The sequence below is a fragment of the Gopherus flavomarginatus genome, chromosome 4 (genome assembly GCF_025201925.1).
Source record: "Gopherus flavomarginatus isolate rGopFla2 chromosome 4, rGopFla2.mat.asm, whole genome shotgun sequence".
Classification (NCBI taxonomy): domain Eukaryota; kingdom Metazoa; phylum Chordata; order Testudines; family Testudinidae; genus Gopherus; species Gopherus flavomarginatus.
Window position 1 is genome coordinate 135,603,203 of NC_066620.1, and position 22,627 is coordinate 135,625,829.

Sequence of the window (22,627 nt, forward strand, 5' to 3'; positions counted from 1 at the left end):
GAAATGTAATGCCTTGGTTATTCATAACTTGAAAATGTCTTAGCTTCTTATGTGCTTAGTCCTTCCTAAATACAGATTTGCAGGCTACTTTTGAACAAAGATTGGTACCCTTTGTTGTGGATTTCTATATAAAACTTAAACCTAAGTAGTAAATCAGATTAAAGATAGCAACTCTGAACTCTCTGTTGCCAATATCTCCAGCAACAAACTGAATATATGTAAATGAGCATGCAGCAGAGCTGAACTTAGAACCTCAGATTTTAACCAATTTCTCTATTCACTACACACAACTCTTAGCATTTAACTGTTCAGTTTTAAAAATCAGAAAATTCGAAGTTTCCCACACTAACTTTGACAATTCCTTCAAAGAGATGCATTACAATATAGTAATGAGTCAAATAAGGGTATGACTGCCTTGATACTTAATTTAAGTGAGACATTGTAGGGATACTGTCATGTTATGTCACTTAAAAAGAATTCTATAGGCTGATTATTTTCCTATATGCACTTCATTCAGATTGGACAACACACATTGACCTGTCTGTTTCATTTATATTCAGCTCCATTTTTTCTCATTTCGTAATGAGTTGTCAGATTTTCTTTTCCAGATAGAACTTTCAAACTAACTCTGATTTCTTGTTGTGACCATACTCCTTTGTAGTCACATCACCCATCCCTTGAGTTCATAACAAGAAACTATGCCGGAGCAAGGGGGAAGTAGGAATGGAATTGTGTTAGATGGGTGGGTCTGTAGCATGATTCCTTCTGGGATTATTTCTGGGGTGATGCAGTTTATGCACTACCCCTTGTTTGGTGCTATGGCAAAAGGCAGTCTAGTTCATAATGAAAACTTTTTAAAATAATCATCTTTGGTAATTCCCTCTGCAAAGTAAATCTGTGAATTTTAGTTTAATTTCACATATTTAAGGCTGCCTAGTTATACATTTACCCAATAGGTCAGAATATTTTGCTTAATTTTCAGAGTTTTTAATTTCCTTTTTTTAGATTGAAATAAAAAAGATTCATGTTAAATTTGAGAAGCAAACTGAAAAGTCAAGGTAGGCGAAGGTATGCACTATTCCGAGTTTGTTGGAAAAGACCAATAGATATTTTCAGGCAGTCTGAAAATAAATTTGTTTACATGGAACAAAACAAAAACAAAAAAAGGGAGGGAGGGGGAGAGAATATGACACCACAGTCTAGGAATATGGTCTGAATTAACAAATGTAAGAAATGTCTGAAAGTGTTCTAATACCTAACTGCAGGAATTATTTGAAGTTCTTACCTGGCTAATTCCTTACCACATGTTCAGCTGATGTCAGTTGGATATATTGCTGAGGTATACATTTTTCAAAATTTTAATTCATTTGGCTAAATATCTAGCTGTTTGTTTCTTGTTATATTTACAATATGCTGACCGTTAAAAATGTTTCTTATATATTCAAGTACATATGTTGAATTGTTTTTCTGGGCTGTGCTTTCTGTGCATTAGTATTATATTTTCATGTTAATATTTTGACAGTTAAATTTAAAATAGAAATTTTCACGTTTCAAGGAATGTGAAATTAGATTAATAATGTGTCTCAGAGAATCACTGCAGGACTATTTCTCTAACAAAAATACTTATTGTAGAAAAGCAGTGAAATATTTGTTCAAGTATGTGTTAGTGTGGATCCCAGTGTAGATATACATGCACTTCATCTCACTCATACAAGCTCAGTCTTTTGGATAGCAGTATTCAGTAAGCCTATTCATGCACCCTCTGCTGCCTTCTGCTCCTGTCTGAGGGCATAAAGGGTAGTGTGGCCATGCCCCTCCCTCAGTTACCTCTTCTGACCCAGGGCAGTGAGAAATAACGTGGACTGTGCCCTATTTGCTTATGATTTTCATAACTCTATTTATTCTTTGCTTCTTTTATTAGTCCCTTTGTTGTAGACTTTTTTGTTGAGCATTTCACCTGTGCTCCTGAGCATGCACATAAGAAATAGAAAGCCGTTAGGAGAGTGGTGAGAGACCACCCTCCCAAATACAGCTGGGTGAGGCACTTCATGCCAGTTGTTAGCTGTGGTGTACTCAAAACCCACTGGGTTTAAACTCTGTCCTTCCTGCGACATCTTAATACTTGTTATAGATTCCTGTTTTGCCTTGGGGAGAGTCATGTCCTTGACATGTGTTCTATCTGCCATTCTCTTTATCCCACACCTGGAAATCACAAGACTCAAACTACACCTCTTGGAGCAATCCAGGAAGATAGCTTTGGATCCAGGAGCGGAGATGTTCTCCCTACTAAAACCAAGGAAATTGTCTTTGGTGAGTTCCCCAGCTAGCAGGCACCACACCCTGGTTTCAGCTGGGAAAAGAAGGCAAAAAAAGCACCAAAACCCATCACTGCTGGTGCCAACAGCCTCAACTCCAACTATGTTAACCTGAACACCAACTCCAGGACAGAGACCAGCTCTATCCTCCAAAACAGAAATATAGTCCTACACCAAGCACACACACAGCGTGGAGCAGTCAACTTGATCATCCTGCAAAGAGGATTCAAGACATAAAGAATCCCCTCAAAATCCTCAGTATTAATGAGGGATAGCACCAAGACATCAGTGACCAGATCAGACAAGGAGACAAGTTCATCAGAACCAACATCAACCCCAGCATCCACTCTGGTACTGAGATATGCCTTTGAACCTCCTTACAGCTCCTGCCAGCATGAGACCTGGCATCAACATAGATACTGGGACTGACTCCATTAACATTAGTGCTGAACTCATACCCATCAACAGCGCCATTTCCAGAGAAATACTTCTCCCTGTCACCGGGCCACTCCTCCCTTGCTTCGAGCAGGAAACCATTGTCTAAGAGGAAAGAATGATACCCAAAATACCTTGAAGTCATGTGGTATCAAGTCCCAATGAAGGACTGGCAGTGAATGGGCCACCCAGTCTGGTTAGTTCCAGTACAGTCAGGTGCCTGATAATCACAGATGTCATTGACCTTGGAGGCAGATATTAAGGCTGTACTGCTGAAGATGGCATCTGGAAGAGTAGCAGATTTGGGTAAAGTCACAGTGGAAATTATCAGAGTCTTGAGAGAGCTTGGTTTATGTTGGCTTGTGCATTCTGCATGCAGTTTGGAAAGAGAAGAAAATTCCAAAAGAATGGAGAAGGTCCATACTGGAACCAGTGTATAAAGGTTACATACAAGACTGCTCCAAATATCATGGAATTAAGTTGCTGTTCTACAGCAAGAAACTGTTAGAGAGAATCATAGATAGTCACATTTGTCGAATATTGGAGCCCGTTTTAGAAAAGAAGCAGTTTAGTCTTGGAAAAGGAAATGAGATGATAGATGGTACATTTACCATTAGATGGTTGTTGGAAAAGAAGCTGGAAGGAAACATCCAGCATGGATGGGCTTTCCTCAGTTTGGAGAAGGCATTTGAGAGAGTACTTAGGCTGGTGCCTGTGGGGTACAGAAGGACCTTGTCCAGGTAGTGATGGGTTTGTATGACAAAGGTGTGGATGGTTTTTGGTTGTAATGGAGGGTTTTGAAAGGAAGATTGGGCACTGCTAGGAATCAGCACTTAGCCCATTACTGTTCATAATTGTGATGGACTTCATAAGTAAGCAAATCCAAATGGTTTGAAGTTTGATCTATGCAGACAATACTGTGTTAATGGCCAGTAGTGAGTACTATTTGGTCCCGACAGTTGATTCTTGAACAGGATATTAACAAATGGTGGCCTCAAAATCAGTAAAGAGAAGACTGAAGTCGTATGGGTGACTCATGTGGACCCAAGACAAATGATCAACATTGAGAGCCAGCACCAAAATCATCTTTCTGAATTTAAGTGCCTTGGGGTTGGTTAGTGGCCAGTGGAGAAACCAACAGAGAATTGTAAGAAAAGCTGCTGAGCACATGGGACATCTGGTGCAAGACAGTGGAGTGACTTATGATAAACTGATGCCCAGACTACTTAAGGGACAACTGTATCAAACCGTGATAGACCAGCTGTTCTGTACAGACCAGAGACCTGGGCAACCAAAGAGAGGCACTTGAGAAGACTTGAAGCTATTGTAATTAGTTGTTTGAGGGCAGCAAGAGCAGTGACATTGTTGGATCACATGCAGAATGATATAACCAAGAGGGAGACCAACATAGGTGGTATCAAAGAGAAGCTGCAAGAGAGGAGGTTGTGATGGTATGTGCATGTGTGAAGGATGGATGAAGGAAATTCTGTTAGGGAGGCATTTGAGATTAGATTTCTTGGGCAGAGAACAAGAAAACAGACAAGAAAACAGAGGATAGATTCTGTGTGGGAGGACAGAGAGGATGTGGAGTGAGCATTGGCCCAGGAAGCCTGGAAAAGACTGAGCCGGTGACCCAGCCCCAGCTAGCTGGGAAACGGGAAGGAGAAGAAGAGTATACTGCAAGCCTATCCAGTACCAGTCACCTCAGAGACTGAGAAACACTATCGTTTTCTGTCTCCATTCTGAGTATCCACTCAGTAAGTGACTCCATATATGTGGAGGTGCCCATTATCTTCCTCCTCCATCTCACACCAACCTTCCTCCCAAAGGCAGCAGATTTGATGAGACAGTTTAGAGCCACGCCAAGACCACCCTAGAACTGACCTCTGGAAACTACCTTGTCCCTTTCAACCTGACGTTGATGGACATTACAGCCAACAAATGGGTACTGAAACGTTGTTGCCTATGGCAATTCACTTCCCTATCCCCTACCCTCTCCACTTCTCTGTCCCTCTTCAAGGATCCTTCTGATGAGAACATTTTCAAACAAAAGTGGTCTTGTTACTTTGTGTAGGAGCTATAGAAGAGGATCCATAGGATTATAGGGGAAGATGTTTCTACTTCCGATACTTGCATTCTGAAAAAGAAAGTGAGTCTTCATCCTATCCTAGGAGGAGACTGAGTAAACTAAACAAATACATCTGCCTCAGATTCGAGATGGTAATATTTGCCTCCATTGTTCCATCCCTACATGTTCACAGCTAATTTGTGGACCTCGACTAACAGGACATCACCATCCATTCAACTCTCAGAAAGTACCTGAAGGTGCTGCCATTCAGACTCTCTGTGACACTGATAGTCTTTATAAAATGCTTAGCCACAATGGCAGAGTATTCTAAGAATAAGGGCAGTGGTGTCTATCTGGCTGATCAGAGGCAGGTCACATCAGGAAGCTCTGAAAGGTGTAATCCAGTGGTCCCCAATGCAGTGCCCGTGGGTGCCATGGCACTCGCTGGGGCATCTATGTGCACCCGCGTACTGGCCAGCAGACAAGCATCCACCGAAATGCTGCTGAGAAGCGGTGTCATCGAGAGGTGTCGCCACTGAGCTGCCGCTGATATTCGGTGGCATTTTGGCAGTGACGCGTCTTGATGTTGCTGCTTCTTAGTGGCATTTCGGCGGATGCTTGTTCGCCGGCCACGGTCCTCGGTGGCTCGTTGTCTGGTGCCCCTCACCCAGAAAAGGTTGGGGACCACTGGTGTAATAGTGCTTTCTCCCTCTGCTTGCTAGGCTGGGCCTCCTGGTGAACTATGAGAGATTCTCTCTCATCCCATTGTAGAAATTGCCTTATCTCATAACAGAAGATAAAGTTCATAGGAGCCATGGTAGATTCTAATATGGCAAGGGCTCACTTACCTCAGGATGGATTCCTCACTCTGGACATTACAGAAAACTGATTTTAACATCCATCAACAGTAGTAGCCTTATGTTTGGCTTTTATCTTCATGTACATACATCAGACTTCTCCTGAGACCCTTACATCTCTGACTCAGATCAGTCTATTTCCCTGCAAAGCATGAGATGAGTAAGTCAGTTATAGTTGCATTCCAAGTACAAGGGACTTGGGCCTTGGAAGAAATGAAACTACACAAACCTTTTAGAGCTCAGAGCCATCAGACAGGCATGCATGATATTCTTCCTGGTCCTATGACACTCAGGAATGCAGATAGTAAAAGATAATACATGTGCAATGTACTATATAAACAAGGGAGAGGGCACTCTCCATCCCTTCTCCTCCTCCCCTCAAGATCAGTGTGTTCCTTACATCCCAACAGCCCTGCACCTTCCAGATGATGAAGTCAACTTGATGGACTTCCTAAGCAGGCAATCCATCACCAGCCATGAGTAGTGATTGTTGAAATCCACCACCAACTTGATATTCCACCAGTGTGGAAACTTAGTCATAGACTTGTTCGTCACCCAGGACAGCACCAAGTGCCAAACTTCTGTGCCGGAGGAGGAGGCAGCATGAGTCCAGCGTCTTTACTGGACATCTTCCTTCTACAGTGCCTTCCTTCTTTATGCCTTTCTGTCGTTCCCACTAAATCCCAGACAATAGCTAAAGCCAGATGAGATCAGGCGAGATTCATCTTCATAGCTCCCTATTGGCCAAGGCAATTCTGTGTTCGGCTTGCTATAGATGGCCATACAACCATGAATCAGGATTCCAGGCTTCCTGGACCTGGTGTCACAAGATCAGGGCTAAATATTGCATCGAGATCCAAAGTTACTGCAGCTGACAGCATGGATGTTGGCTGGCTGAACACTATGGAGATGCAAGAGGTAGATGGTGACTAAGAACATAAGAATGGCCCTACTGGGTCAGACCAAGGGTCCGTCTAGCCCAGTATCCTGTCTACCGAAAGTAGCCAATGCCACGTGCCCCAGACGGAGTGAACCTAACAGGTAATGATCAAGTGATCTCTCTCCTGCCATCCGTCTCCACCTTCTGACAAACAGAGTCTAGGGATATCATTCCTTAAGTCCATTAATGGCTATTAATGGACTTAACCTCCATGAATTTATCCAGTTCTCTTTTAAGCGCTGTTATAGTCCTAGCCTTCACAACCTCCTCAGGTAAAGAGTTCCACAAGTTGACTTTGCGCTATGTGAACAACTTCTTCCTTTTATTTGTTTTAAACCTGCTGCCTATTAATTTCATTTGGTGACCCCTAGTTCTTGTATTATGGGAATAATTAAATAACTTTTCCTTATCCACTTTTTTCACATCATTCATGATTTTATATACCTCTATAGTATAAAGTTAGATGCCTGCAAGTCACCAGGGCCTGATGAAATGCATCCTAGAATACTCAAGGAGTTAATAGAGGAGGTAACTGAGCCTCTAGCTATTATCTTTGGGAAATCATGGGAGACGGGGGAGATTCCAGAAGACTGGAAGGGGGCAAATATAGTGCCCATCTATAAAAAGGGAAATAAAAACAACCCAGGAAACTACAGACCAGTTAGTTTAACTTCTGTGCCAGGAAAGATAATGGAGCAGGTAATTAAAGAAATCATCTGCAAACACTTGGAAGGTGGTAAGGTGATAGGGAATAGCCAACGTGGATTTGTAAAGAACAAATCGTGTCAAACTAATCTGATAGCATTCTTTGATAGGATAATGAGCCTTGTGGATAAGGGAGAAGCGGTGGATGTGATATACCTGGACTTTAGTAAGGCATTTGATACGGTCTTGCATGATATTCTTATAGATAAACTAGGAAAGTACAATTTACATGGGGCTACTATAAGGTGGGTGCCTAACTGGCTGGATAACCGTACTCAGAGAGTAGTTATTAATGGCTCCCAATCCTGCTGGAAAGGTATAACAAGTGGGGTTCCGCAGGGGTCTGTTTTGGGACCGGCTCTGTTCAATATCTTCATCAATGATTTAGATGTTGGCATAGAAAGTACGCTTATTAAGTTTGCGGACGATACCAAACTGGGAGGGATTGCAACTGCTTTGGAGGACAGGATCAAAATTCAAAATGATCTGGACAAATTGGAGAAATGGTCTGAGGTAAACAGGATGAAGTTCAATAAAGATAAATGCAAAGCGCTCCACTTAGGAAGGAACAATCAGTTTCACACATACAGAATGGGAAGAGACTGTCTAGGAAAGAGTATGGCAGAAAGAGATCTAGGGGTCATAGTAGACCACAAGCTTAATATGAGTCAACAGTGTGATACTGTTGCAAAAAAAGTAAACGTGATTCTGGGATGCATTAACAGGTGTGTTGTAAACAAGACACGAGAAGTCATTCTTTCCGCTTTACTCTGCGCTGGTTAGGCCTCAACTGGAGTATTGTGTCCAGTTCTGGGCACCACATTTCAAGAAAGATGTGGAAAAATTGGAGAGGGTCCAGAGAAGAGCAACAAGAATGATTTAAGGTCTTGAGAACATGACCTATGAAGGAAGGCTGAAGAAATTGGGTTTGTTTAGTTTGGAAAAGAGAAGACTGAGAGGGGACATGATAGCAGTTTTCAGGTATCTAAAAGGGTGTCATCAGGAGGAGGGAGAAAACTTGTTCACCTTAGCCTCCAATGATAGAACAAGAAGCAATGGACTTAAACTGCAGCAAGGGAGATTCAGGTTGGACATTAGAAAAAAGTTCCTAACTGTCAAGGTAGTTAAACGCTGGAATAGATTGCCTAGGGAAGTTGTGGAATCTCCATCTCTGGAGATATTTAAGAGTAGGTTAGATAAATATCTATTAGGGATGGTCTAGACAGTATTTGGTCCTGCCATGAGGGCAGGGGACTGGACTCGATGACCTCTCGAGGTCCTTTCCAGTCCTAGAGTCTATGAGTCTATCATATCCCCCCGTTGTTTCCTCTTTTCCAAGCTGAAAAGTCCTAGCCTCTTTAATCTCTCCTCATATGGGACCCTCTCCAAACCCCTAATCTCAAATGCCCTTCTCTGAACCTTTTCTAGTGCCAGTATGTCTTTTTTGAGATGAAGCGACCTCATCTGTACGCAGTATTCAAGACGTGGGCGTACCATCAATTTATACAAGGGCAATAATATATTCTCCATAGTATTCTCTATCCCCTTTTTAATGATTCCTAACATCCTGTTTGCTTTTTTGGCCACCTCTGCAAACTGCGTGGACATCTTCAGAGAACTATCCATGATGACTCCAAGATCTTTTTCCTGATTTGTTGTAGCTAAATTAGCCCCCATCATATTGTATGTATAGTTGGGGTTATTTTTTCCAATGTGTATTACTTTACTTTTGTCCGCATTAAATTTCATTTGCCATTTTGTTGCCCAATCACTTAGTTTTGTGAGAACTTTTTGAAGTTCTTCACAGTCTGCTTTGGTCTTAACTATCTTGAGCAGTTTAGTATCACCTGCAAACTTTGTCACCTCACTTTTTACCCCTTTCTCCAGATCATTTATGAATAAGTTGAATAGGATTGGTCCTAGGGCTGACCCTTGGGGAACGCCACTAGTTATCCTCTCCATTCTGAGAATTGACCATTAATTCCTACCCTTTGATCCCTGTCTTTTAATCAGTTCTCAGTCCATGAAAGGACCTTCCCTTTTATCCCATGTTGACTTAATTTACATAAGAGCCTTTGATGAGAGACCTTGTCAAAGGCTTTCTGGAAATCTAAGTACACTGTGTCCACTGGATCTCCCTTGTCCACATGTTTGTGGACCCCTTCAGAAAACTCTAATAGATTAGTAAAACACAATTTCCCTTTAGAGAAACCATGTTGACTTTGAGAAGGTAACAGATTTTTTAGACAAAGGAAATGCAGTGGATCTAATTTACCTTGATTTCAGTAAGGCATTTGATACGGTTCCACATGGAAATTATTAGCTAAATTGGAAAAGATGGGGGTCAATATGAAAACTGAAAGGTGGATAAGGAACTGGTTAAAGGGGAGACTACAACGAATTGTACTGAAAGGTGAATTGTCAGGCCAGAGGGAGGTTACTAGTGGAGTTCCTCAGGGATCGGTTTTGGGACCAATCTTATTTAATCTTTTTATTACTGACCTTGGCACAAAAAGTAGGAATGTGCTAATAAAGTTTTCAGATGACACAAAGCTGGGAGTTATTGCCAATACAGAGAAGGACCGGGATATCATACAGGAAGATCTGGATGACCTTGTAAACTGGAGAAATAGTAATAGGATGAAATTTAATAGTGAAAAGTGCAAGGTCATGCATTTAGGGATTAATACCAAGAACTATTGTTATAAGCTGGGGAGGCATCAGTTGGAAATATCAGAGGAGGAGAAGGACTTTGGAGTATTGGTTGGTCACAGGATGACTATGAGCCGCCAATGTGATATGGCTGTGAAAAAAGCTAATGCGGTCTAGGGATGCATCAGGCGAGGTATTTCCAGTAGAGATAAGGAGGTGTTAGTATCATTATACAAAGCACTGGTGAGACCTCATCTGGAATACTAGTGTGCAGTTCTGGTCTCCCACGTGTAAGAAGGATGAATTCAAATTGGGCTACTAGGATGATCCGAGGAATGGACAACCTGTCATATGAAAGGAGACTCAAAGAGCTTGGCTTGTTTAGCCTAACCAAAAGAAGGCTGAGGGGAGATATGATTGCTCTCTATAAATATATCAGAGGAATAAATACCAGGAATGGAGAGAAATTATTTAAACTCAGTACCAATGTGGACACAAGAACAAATGGATATAAACTAGCCATCAGGAAGTTTAGACTTGAAATTAGATGAAGGTTTATAGCCATCAGAGGAGTGAAGTTCTGGAACAGCCTTCCAAGGGGTGTAGTGGGGACAAAAGACATATCTGGCTTCAGGACTAAGCTTGATAAATTTATGGAGGGGATGGTATAATGGGATAGTCTAATTTTGGCAGTTAATTCGTCTTTGACTACTAGCAGTAAATATGCCTAGTGGCTTGTGATAGGATGCTAAATGGGGTGGGATCTGAGTTACTACAGAGAATTCTTTCCTGGGTGTCTGGCTGGTGAGTCTTGCCCACATGCTCAGGGTTTAGCTGATCACCATATTTGGGGTCGGGAAGGAATTTTCTTCCAGGGCAGATTGGCAGAAACCCTGGGGGTTTTTCGCCTTCTGCAGCATGGGACACAGGTCATTTGCTGGAAGATTCTCTGCACCTTGAAGTATTTAAGCCATGATTTGAGGACTTCAGTGGCTCAGACACAGGTTTGGTACAGGAGTGGGTGGGTGAGATTCTGTGGCCTTCATTGTGCAGGATGTCAGACTAGATGATCATAATGGTCCCTTCTGACCTTAAAGTCTACGATTCTATGATCTGTGTTTCCCAGAACATAAATATTTATTGAACACGTCTGCCTTCTTTGTATTGATAATTCTTGCATTTCCATCTGGTAATGGACCAGTACTGTTGTCCGGATTCTTTTTGTTCCTAAAAAGCTTTAAAAATCCTCCCCCAGTCCCCCTTTCTTTTCTTTCCTTCCCCCTTCCCCACACCATTTAACTCTGCTGGCCATAGATTTCTCCTTGTGTCCATTTGCTTCCTTTATCAATTTTCTACAATTCCTAACATCTGATTAATATTCATTACTATCAACTCCCTCTTTCTTCCAGTTATGTTGTTTATTAGTTTCCTATAGCTTCCTTCACTTCCCTTCTAAACCAGGCCAGTTTTTTAACCAGCATGGCCTTCTTCCTCAGTTGTGGGATTGTGGCTTTTTGGGCATCTAGTAAGATATTCTTAAATTATTCCTGATTGTCATTCACATTTTTCTGATTAATTCATTCCTCCCAGCTGATTTGGCTTGTAATTGTTTTCAGCTTTGTGAAACTGGCCCTGTGTTAAAGCACCGTGTGTGTGTGTGTGTGTGTGTGTGTGTGTGTGTGTGTGTGTGTGTGTGTGTGTGAATTTAAAAAAACTGGTCTGGACTTCATTCTACTTGTTCACTATAAATGAGATCAAGTCTTGATCACTTGAACCTGTGCCACAATTAATGTTCAGTTCTGTAATTAGCTGCTTCTTCAACTATCCCTCGATGCAAGGATGTTGTCTGCCAAGGGGGTTCATTGATGGGTTTTTAAGTGGCTGAGGAGCCCAATTCTTGCCCTGCAGATTTTCCCACAGAAGTGACAGATGTAATATTGGAGGAGACATAGTTGTGGCTGGACTGTTGTGCTCTTTCTTTCCTCCTTTGTCGCTTCTCTGTCTCATGAGCACATCTGTTCTCCTCAAAGTGAGCTGTGGCTTGGTGTATGGTGTGGTGCCACTGTGTTCTTTTCCACGCCAGGTCCTCCCAGTTTATTGGGTTGACGCCTCCCTTTTCAAATGTACTTTCATTATGTCTTTGAAACGCTTCTGCTGCCTCCGCGAGCCCTTCTTCCCTGTCTTAATTAATAGAAGAGTACTTGGTTCGAGTGTCAGGCATACGTACACAGTGGCCAGATCAGGGGAATGGGTATTTCATGACTTGTTCTTCTCTACTGCTGATGTTGGCTGCAGAGAGAAGGCTGATGTTAGTGCATCAGTCTTCCCAGCTGATCCTGAGAATCCTCCTGAGGCAGCACTGCTGGAACCACTCCAGACACTTGTGCTGTCATCTATAGGTTACCTAGGTCTCACACCCGTAGAGAGGGGTGGGGATGACAACTGCCTTGTAAACCAAGATCTTGGTGCCTCTTTGTAGATCCCTATCATTGAAGACTCATTTGAGTAGTTATCTAAAATATGTGCTAGCACAGCGGATCCTGTATTCAATTTCTGTGTCAGTGCTGTCTGTGATTAGAAGCTCTTTATCTGTTAGGACTAGGTCTATTAATAATTAAAATCCTGTGTTGGCTGTGACATTTTTTGTTAGGAAATTGTCATCTATACATTTTAGAAACCCCGAGGATGTTTTAGTACTGGCAGCATGAGATCTCCACCATATGTCGCTCAAATGAAGTGCCCCAGGATCAGACAGGTTTTTTTCCATGCACATTGTAGATAGGTGTATAAAAGGCACAGTCATCCTGTTTCCTAGTGTGATTTGGTGGTCTGTAGCAGAACTAATACCCCATCTTATGCTTTATCTGTTAGCAGAAAGGGTGTTGAAGATCCTTTATAACCTTGCAATAAGACCTGGATGAATAACAGTAGGTCTGGGCCAGGGTCGAAAATATTCTCCACTGGACCAGATCCTCATGACTTGCCTTTTCACAGAGCAGGCACCATTTTTGGATAGGACTGAGATGCTATGTTGTATCTCAGAAAGGCACATGGAGACTGAGGACAGTAGACCAGAAAGACAATCTTGTGGTTGCTGGACATTTTGTCAGAATCTGGATAGATTCAGGATCTAGAGGACGATGGCTTAACTATGTTTGGTAGGAGGAGGACAAGGATATCACAATCTAATGTGTTTTGTGGTAACATGCACCAATGTACAATGATTTTGCAGGCTTGGGAACTAGGGGAAGAGTGTTGTTGGGAATCTTCATAAGTAGTGCTTGTAAACATGCAGATGAAGTGTCACTTAAGAGCAAAAGTGTTCACGTTCCCTCCTGCCTCACCAGTCTTCGCTTCCCTCTCCACACTTCACTGGCTGTTTTTGCCTATCTGCAGTCAGCTTTCAAGCTGTCTTGTTTAATGTATAATAAACAATTATTAGCATATTTTGGTGACAATATGTAAAATAAATGTACAAATAATGTAGGCTATGAGCATTAAGGAAATAATTACATTGCCTGTCCTTTACTGATATTAGATAGGAAATAAAATTCTATTAATCTCATGAAGATACTCGTTAATCTTAGCACTTCTTATCTTAACCTGTGGGACCAAAGTAAATGAATAAAGCAAGACTTCCAGCTTTGCAGTCACATTTTGGGGCAATGTATATTTGCCTATCATGACTTGAAACTCAGATCTTTGTTCTTCTTCCACTAAGCAGGAATTGTGCTACTGAAAACTTAACAGCCTTACCCATGTTCTCTCAAAATTTCCCCTTTTTTCCTTGGTGGGACCCTCTGCAAACAGATTTTTTGATCATCCTGTTAATCTGTAATAAGTAACTTTTGTCAGTCCAGTTATATGATCACCACATACTTGCCTTCCCTTCATTCTATTATTGCACTGATCTAGCATTACTTTATTATGTCCTTTCCATCTTGAGTGCAAGGAGAGGTGCCTTTCCTGACCACTCTGTGTGACCTAAATTGCTATGATAATTCACTGAGGTTTGTATCACCATTGAATAATACAATCTCTAGTATCAGGCTCTGTGGAGGCCCTCCTGACTGCTTTTCAAAAACTTCTTCTTGCGCAAGGAGTGAAGATTGAACATTCAGGCTGGCCTCCATTTGAGGAAAGATTTAGGAAATGACACTGGCACCGAGGGACTTATGGGAGTTAGACCTCTTCTTCCACAATTCATTTGGTTCTTGGAAATCTCCAAAGGCCTTCTTAACCCTTGCTTCAGAGAACTCTGCTGGGAACAGATACTCAGAGGGCAATAACTACAACTTTCTAGTAAAGCACCAATGTGGATGTTGGACAAAATAGCACTGGGTTTTGTGGACATGCTGTGAAGTTGGTTCTTATATTGGTGGCTCACCTGTTCATTTACCAATAATTCAATAGTGTAAACAGCCAAAAAGAACTCCAAGATGGGACATGCTGGTGCAGTGAACAAAGTAAGAGAGTGAAATAGGGAGAGAGAGGTGAAGCTGAGTCCTCAAACTGAAGGTGAGGATGAGAAGCTTGACCTTTGAAACTTTGGACTATATTGTCTTCTCAGTAAGAATGTACATAGCTCCTCTTGACATTGAAGGGTGTAGATGAAGGCTGTGGTCCAAAGTGTCTACGTTTTTTTTCCCACCAAAGTGAGTTATGCGTTACCTTTCCTCTGCTAAAAATATAACATAAGAATGCAGTATTGTAATACTTTTGGTCAGACACTATTGTTGGTTATAAGCTATATTCTATCACCTGTAACTTAAACACTTTTTTTCATTTTATTAGGATTTTTAAATTGAAAGCATTTATGCAAAGCCAAAGACATTTTTTAGGAAAATTTCATGGAAAAATATACTTTTTACTGGATAATAACATAAAATTTGGTACAGTTATGTAAAATAAGTATAATATATTTCATTTTTTGAAAGTAGTTAAATGTTCCTGTACTGTATGGGAAACTTAAATCATTATGTGAGCTCCAACTGCTCATTTTAAAGCTTTGTGGTTAAGTTTACACTTGTTTAAAAGTAATGATTAATTATTGCTCTATCAGAAACACTTTAATTGTTTTAAAGTACAATGATCATTACAAAAGTTCTGCAGAATGTGATTTTTGGCATGTTGCTGAAAGTATAATGAAGTATGCAGGAAAGACTAAAGTTTTACATTTTCATGTTGCCAAACTGTTCACATATGGGAATTTTAAGGCTGTTTCTAGTGTGGGTTCAGAATGTAAGGTAATTTGCAGTGGTTGAAGTACAATTAAGGTAACAGCAGAATATTTAGTTAGGAAACCCAAGACTTTAATTTAGGTGGAAAGTCTGGTTACTCTATGGTTTGAGATTAAAAACCAACAATTTGTGGGTTATGCTTTTTGATTTTAAGCTGCATCCTGAATAAAATGTCTGGCTAATCAAATTGTGGATTTTATGCAGTATTTGATGTGCTGCTGATTCCCAAAAAGAACGAGGGAAGCCGGAGCGACATTTTTAGATTATGATTGTGGTGCAAAACTAAATGAGCTTTTCATTGCTAACTTAATAGATAATTATGCAGTCCCCTCAATTTAGCTCCTTTCTTAGTCTGTTTTATGTATTATGACCTCCATTTCCATACCAAATATCTGAGCACCTGCCAATCTTTATTATTCCCATCTTACACATGGAGAACGGAAGGATTGAGAGACCAAATGACTTTTACAAGGTCACAAGGAAGGCAGGGAATTAATGACACTAGCCTAGGAGATCTAGGTTCATCAGTGGACCATCTTTCTTCTCCAACCTATCAGTTCAAAATGCAGTTAATCTTCAGAGTTACTTATAAACTATACTCTAATAAAATGCATGGACAAAAATGCAATCACTAAGTGTATGTCTACCCTGCACACTTAGCCCAGGTTCGAGCCTAACCTTCTGCTTTCGTCTACAGGCAAATGAGTCCGACTTAGGTCAGCAAGCACTCAGGACCTAACTCCTAGGATCCTGCTTGGGGGTAGAGTCACAGCCTGAGTCCCACTGTGACTCTGATCCAAACCCTGTCATTTTGCAATGTGAATGCAACTCAGAAAGCATATGCTAGGCTCCCACATGACCATGTGGTCTTACTATCCATGGCTTCATCCTCCCCCTTCCCGATGCTGTCCCTACTTATCTCCTTACATTTTTTTAAATCATTACTCACATTGTAAGGGCTTCTTGAAATGGGGCTCAGTCTTCATTTATCCTCTGAAGTGCAGTGCGCATTTATGGTGCTATATAGATCTTATTTAATACTATTATATTTAATAGCAATAAATAATTTAAAATTCCTAGAAAAATATATTGACCAACAGTTGAATATTTGCTTTTGTAAAAGCAGAAGTTGAAAGTTATGTTATTGTCAATATCAGTGCAAAGTGCCTGCAAACCAATTTCTTTCCTCAGGAGCCATGCTCATGCCCTGAGGGTATTTTTGATTTTCTATATAGGATTAACTTTGCCAGTTGCTGATGTACTGAACAGTGCAGTCCAACGTTAAATATTGTGTGATTAAGAAGGGAAAAATACTGTATCTAGTAGAAACTGTAGGAAGAAGTAGAAAGTAATGACCACAAGTGGAAGGATGTCCAGGAGCACAGGCACAATATTAATTTATGAAAAGAGGGGCCACTATTTTCTTCTGCATTTGGGCTCTAATAGGAGGTCTCTTCCATATGAATACTAACCAAGTCCAGATCTGCTTAGGTTGAGGTTTATTTTTTTATTTAACATTTATGTGGTAATATTAAAAGCATCCAGATTGGTCCTCATTGTGCTAAATACTGTACACATATAAATAAAATCCATAACAACAGCTAAAGTTAATGTGGTTAATATCATATTCACATTGGTCAGGTGAAGTAACACTACGGTTATACTTAAATGTATTTCTTTATGTTGTATTAGTAACAATACCGCTTTGCATTTTATGATTAAGTAATGTAATGTTATAACCTATACAATATTAGTATTTTCTCATACTGGTAACCGGCTCATGCATATTGCAGTGCTTTCTTAAATAACATGTTAGAAAGTTGTCGACAAGCTAGATTTGTATTAGTCAGTTTTACAGTCTGAAAAACCTACGTATAAAATTTTCAAATACCTAAGATCCATTTCAAAATTAACTTAGATTCTAAGTGCCTAAAGCACTTCTGAAAATGGGGCTTAGGCTCTGAAGTGACTGAGACACTTCTGAAAAAGTATCCCATAACTTCCTTAAATATTATATTGGAGGATAGAATCTTTTTTATTCATTCATGTAGCACAGTCACATGGGGGGAAAATAGTGAACACATTGGGCAAATACTAGTAATCAATTTTAATTTTTACCGAATTATGTTAGGGTACTAAATTCTTTACATAATTAAGGAGCCCTTTATTTTTGTCACCCACTTTTTTAGAAATGATAGAACACAAGTGTTTTTGACTGCCATACCTAACATCTGACCATTATTAAGATATAAAGCTGATTTTTCAAACTTCATTTTGTGTCATTGTTCCATGACATTCCATTTCTTGTGAGAAGGGTCGTTGCGCGACATAATCCAGGGGTACAGTGGGGAGGAATCTTCAAAAGTTTATCCATGATCCATTCCCCTATGAAGGAAGACAAGTGTGTCAACATATATAAAACTGCTAAAAGCTGTGCCATACTAGGTTGTAGCACTCTGTGTCTGATGGAAAACAGAGGCAAAAATGTGTAAGGGGTTAAAATGCCAAATGTTAGCCCCCCGCCCTCCCCAAGTGGTTTGATTAATTCACTTTTTTTAGAGCTTAAATTATTGCAGTTTTACTAACTTCTTTGTATTAAAAACAGGTAACAACGGAACGACCTTTTATACAGAAGTTATTTCGTCCGGTTGCTACAAATGGGCAGCTAAATACGCTCGGAGATCTCCTAAAAGAAGTTTATCCTGCTGCAATTACTCCTGAAGGTACTTTATAAAGAGTTAGCATTATTTATATACCTGAAGTGTAGTAGATGTATGAGCTATGATGCTGAAGGTTCAGGATTCGTACTTGCTGATGATATATTATGGCAGCAGAGATGTGGAGGAGTTACTCCTGGGGGAATTCTGCACCAAAAAATTAAAAATTCTGCCACAATATTTTAAAATTCTGCAAAATTCTGCATGTTTATTTGTCAAAATAATGCAATATAATCATGCTGGCTTCAATTATTTAGGTAATTTATTTAAACTATAATACAATGGATGGAGAATGGAAGTGGGGAGCATTGAAAGAAATCCCCAACTCCCCGTGCATAATAGTAATGTAGCTAGGTTTGATCCTTTATTTCTAGTTATTAGTCAACAAATATATGCAGCCATGCAGTGGTACCTCATCGGCCCCTGAAGAGCAAGTGAAAGCTGGGGAATCAAACTCATAATTTATGTTGGGTGCTGACAATCTCCAGAAAGGTCAGCAGCAAACAGTTTGTGGAGTAAATTTTGATAGGTAATTTTTTCAGTACAAAAATTTACACCAGTTCTAATCACTGAAGCATCATAAGCATTTATAAGTTCTTTACACCACCCTGGCAATGTAAAGGAGCCTTAAAACTTTTATACCTGTTTTATACTCCTGAGGGAGTTCACAAAGACAATTGGAACAATTCACTAAGCAGACAGGCTGCTACACTCTGCTCTGCCTGAGAGGACAGAGCCTGCCACTGGCCTACCTCCTCAGAGACATCCCAAAGCCCTACCCCTTCATGCTGAGCATGCTGCAATAGCGAACAAGAGGGACAGAGTCGCTCGCTCGCTTTCACATGCACAACTGCCCAGCACCGCCTCCTGGTGTGGCGATTTATATCTCTACCAGCTGCTCTGGGCACCCGAACAGACCTGCCTATGCTGTTAGGGAGGGGCGTGTGGCAGCTCTTGTGGCTTCCCTTTGCTTCACCATCAAAAGTCATTTTTCTGCAGGGAAGGAAAGAAATCTGCGGTGGATATGCAGTCAGTGACACAGAATTCCCATAGGCGTAAGGAGTGTTTTTAAGGGCTAACATACATAATACAACATGTTTTGGACTCACATTTTTAGAAGTTCCCAAATGAATTAGGAGCTTAAGCCCCATTTTTGGAAGTGATTTAGGAGCCTGTCTTATTAGTTATTTGGGCACTTTCAAAAAGTTTACTTTTTACCATCTTCCTTAAAAAAAGAAAAAAAATAATTTAAAATACTCTGTCAAAAGAATGCTATTCTCAGTGCAAAATCAAGTACTTGAGAGTTAGGAAATGCCAAATTTATAGTTGCATGTGCAACAGTAATTCTGCTTTCTTGTGCGTTTAAGTAGGTGACAGCACACGATTATGCAATTAAAAACACTTTTTTTCTACAGGGCCATGGCCTCATTCAGTGTCCAAGGATGGACACTCAAGACAGAATTAAGTTTGCATGCGCATCCTAAATCTGGTATTTCATAACTTTTGAGTGCTTGACCTTGCAGTCTAAATTTAGTTTTAACTGTTTTTTGTATATAATGGTATGTATGTTACAATGAAAACTTTTTCCTAAATTTGATTTAATCCATGAGTATCCTTTCACTAATGTTAAAAGGAGGATTAAGGAGAGAATCTTAGTTTTCAGGTTTTTTGGGTGATCAAGTGCCTGCCACATCTTTCTTTGGTATTTATTATTCAGAAAACCAGTATTCATTCTTCCACATTGAACATTGTCCTTTACCAATTTACCTTGGTAGATTTTTGCTTTCTGTAGTTTTACTTTATACCAATCAGAAGAAGAGTTCTCTTAATTTGGATATCTTGGAATTAGTTAATCTGTAACTTTATATTACCTAAACTTTATCTTATATTTCAAACTTCTGTAAGGCTTGAAGTTGAAGCTTCTTTCAGAAACATTGATTTTCTTACAGAACTTGTGGTGGCCCAGACTACATGCAAGGGTAAAATTAATGAATTTTAAAAATACACATACTTGAAAGAAAAGATGTGCTGTTCTTGTAATTCTACTAGATAAGTTTCAGATAGGAGTCAACCTATAATCACTGTCTAATTATTTAAAATTATCTAACAGATTCCATGTAGTTTCTAACAGCACACGGGTATGACAGAGTAAATCCATTGGTGTAGTATCCTGTTATTTCACAAATTGCATTGTATTGGTAAGTAGCTACACAGGCAGCTACAATTCTCTGGTTTTGAACTTAATCTAGGAAAGATTACAGTTTATTGAAACGGTTGTTGGATGTACAGATTAAGTGGGATGAACATAAAGATTTTTTTTTGGCAAACTGCAGCCTTGGCTTTTTCTACTGTATTTCATTTTTCTCTTATATTTGCCACCATCTTACTAGTATCTTTAAACAGCTAACCGCTCCTTAAGTAACAATGATATTTTGAGAAGTATATTTTTGCTATTACAGAGAATGGCTTGCAAAGGATTTACCAGAGGAGAGTGCAATCTTTTGACCGAAAGCTAACTGACAGTAGCGTACACTTCTCTTGTTCCTTTTCACAATGTCATCACTTCCTTTCCTCTCTTTCGTTATCCCCAGTTGTGACTCATTCCTCATCTCTTCTAGAAAAACATGAGGGGTAGTTTGTGGGTGTCCGTGTGTGCGCGCACACATTAATATATCAGAGGGGTAGCCGTGTTAGTCTGGATCTGTAAAAGCAGCAAAGAGTCCTGTGGCACCTTATAGACTAACAGACGTTTTGGAGCATGAGCCATCCGACTAAGTGGGTATTCACCCACGAAAGCTCATGCTCCAAAACGTCTGTTAGTCTATAAGATGCCACAGGACTCTTTGCTGCTTTTACACATTAATATAAATATTTTTATCAGATCATGCTAGTTAGTTAACATAAAAAGTAAGACTGTCAATTAAACTCAGTTAACTCAAATGATTAACTCAAAACAGATTAACTCAGAAAAAATTAATTGCAGTTTTATTTTCACTGTTAAACAATAATAGAATACCAATTCAAATTTATTATAAATATTTGTGGATGTTTGTCTACATTTTCAAATATCTTGATTTCAGTTACAACACAGAATACAAAGTGTACTCTGTTCACTTTATATAATTATTTTTATTGCAAATATTTGCACTGTAAAAAAAATAAAAGCAATAGTATTTTTCAGTTCACCTCATACAAGTACGGTGGTGTAATCTCTTTATCATGAAAGTGAAATGTATATATGTAGATTTTTTTTGTTACATAACTGCACTCAAAACCAAAAGAATGTAAAACTTTAGAGCCTACAAGTCCACTCAATCTACTTCTTGTTCAGCCAATCGCTAAGACAAACAAGTTTGTTTACATTTGCGAGAGATAATGCTACCTGCTTCTTATTTACAATGTCACCTGAAAGCGAGAACAGGCATTCACATGACACTTTTGTAGCCAGCATTGCAAGGTATTTACATGCCATATATGCTAAACATTCGTATGTGCCTTCATGCTTCAACCACCATTTCAGAGGACATGCTTCCATGCTGATGACGCTTGTTAAAAAAAAAAATGCGTTAATTAAATTTGTGACTACACTCCTTGGGGGAAAATTGTATGTCTCTTGCTCCATAGTTTTACCGACATTCTGCCATATACTTTGTGGTATGACAGTCTCGGATGATGACCCAGCATATGTTGTCTGATTTAAGAACACTTTCATTGCAGATTTGGCAATTAAAGCCAAAACAGTGCAGCCATTTTCGATAACAAGCTAGGGAAGAATACATTGTTTTGCCCGTGTTAAAAAATTCTAATTGCCTTTTCTTTGAAACGAGCTAACATCTCTATGCTTTGAACTTGAAATTTGGCAAAGAGGTCGTTTTTGTGTCCCCACGAAAATCTGCCCAAATTTGGTCAAGTTATAAAATGTTGAAAAATCAGTCTACACATGCAGTTTACACAACTAGCGACTCTTTAGATTTTAGTATCTGAAGTCCCCAGTGCTGCACTGGGCACATGTACTCCAGCCTGGGGCTGAGCAGGATTTTTCCTGAAATTGCAAATTTGGATTGCTGCAGTCTGTCCCAGGTCCAGCCAACTGAACTAAAAGCCGGGGGGTGATCGCCTGTGTTCTCAGTCAGCCTCCTGCTGGACTCTGGAAGGTGTAAGAGGAAGCTGCTTGATCTGAATGCAGATGAGACAAGAGCTGGACCTGTGGGAGACTGGTGAAATTAACTGGTACAAGTAGCCTGGGGGGAGAGTGGGACTGGCTGGGCAGGGAGACTGTTACTGGGAGTAGCTGGGAGTCAGTAGATATGGGTGAGACTAAAATCAGATGAAAGAGCTCAAGGAGACTAGGACTGGCTGGGCAAGGAGACTTGGATTGAGGACCAATGAGAAATGCAGGGAGCTAGATCTGATGTAATGCAGGGGGGGGGACTGGGACAGTCTGGGCAAAGAGACTGGAACAGGGAGCCTGGGTGGGAAGAAGAAGGGAGGAAGACTGGTACTGAGAGTTAATGGGGCTGAGGTGTGGCAGCTGGAGGCTAGAGTGAGGGAGAGAGACAGATCAGATGAGGAGCCGGGAGGGGGCAAAATTAGGACTTACTGGGCAAGGAGACTAGGATAAGAAACCTAAAGAGTAGAGGCTGAGACTGGCTAGGTGAGAAGAATGGGACTGGGATGAGGAGCCAAAGTAGTGAAGAG

The 22,627-nt window shown here is 40.3% G+C and overlaps 1 protein-coding gene across 1 annotated transcript in view; it reads left to right on the forward strand.

Moving 5' to 3' along the window:
• The window catches only part of ATG5 (autophagy related 5), a 125,245-nt gene that overhangs the window by 79,389 nt on the left and 23,229 nt on the right, over positions 1 to 22,627 (forward strand). The window contains 1 exon segment of the mRNA XM_050951449.1: positions 17,818 to 17,935. Coding sequence (XP_050807406.1) covers positions 17,818 to 17,935 — 118 coding nt within the window.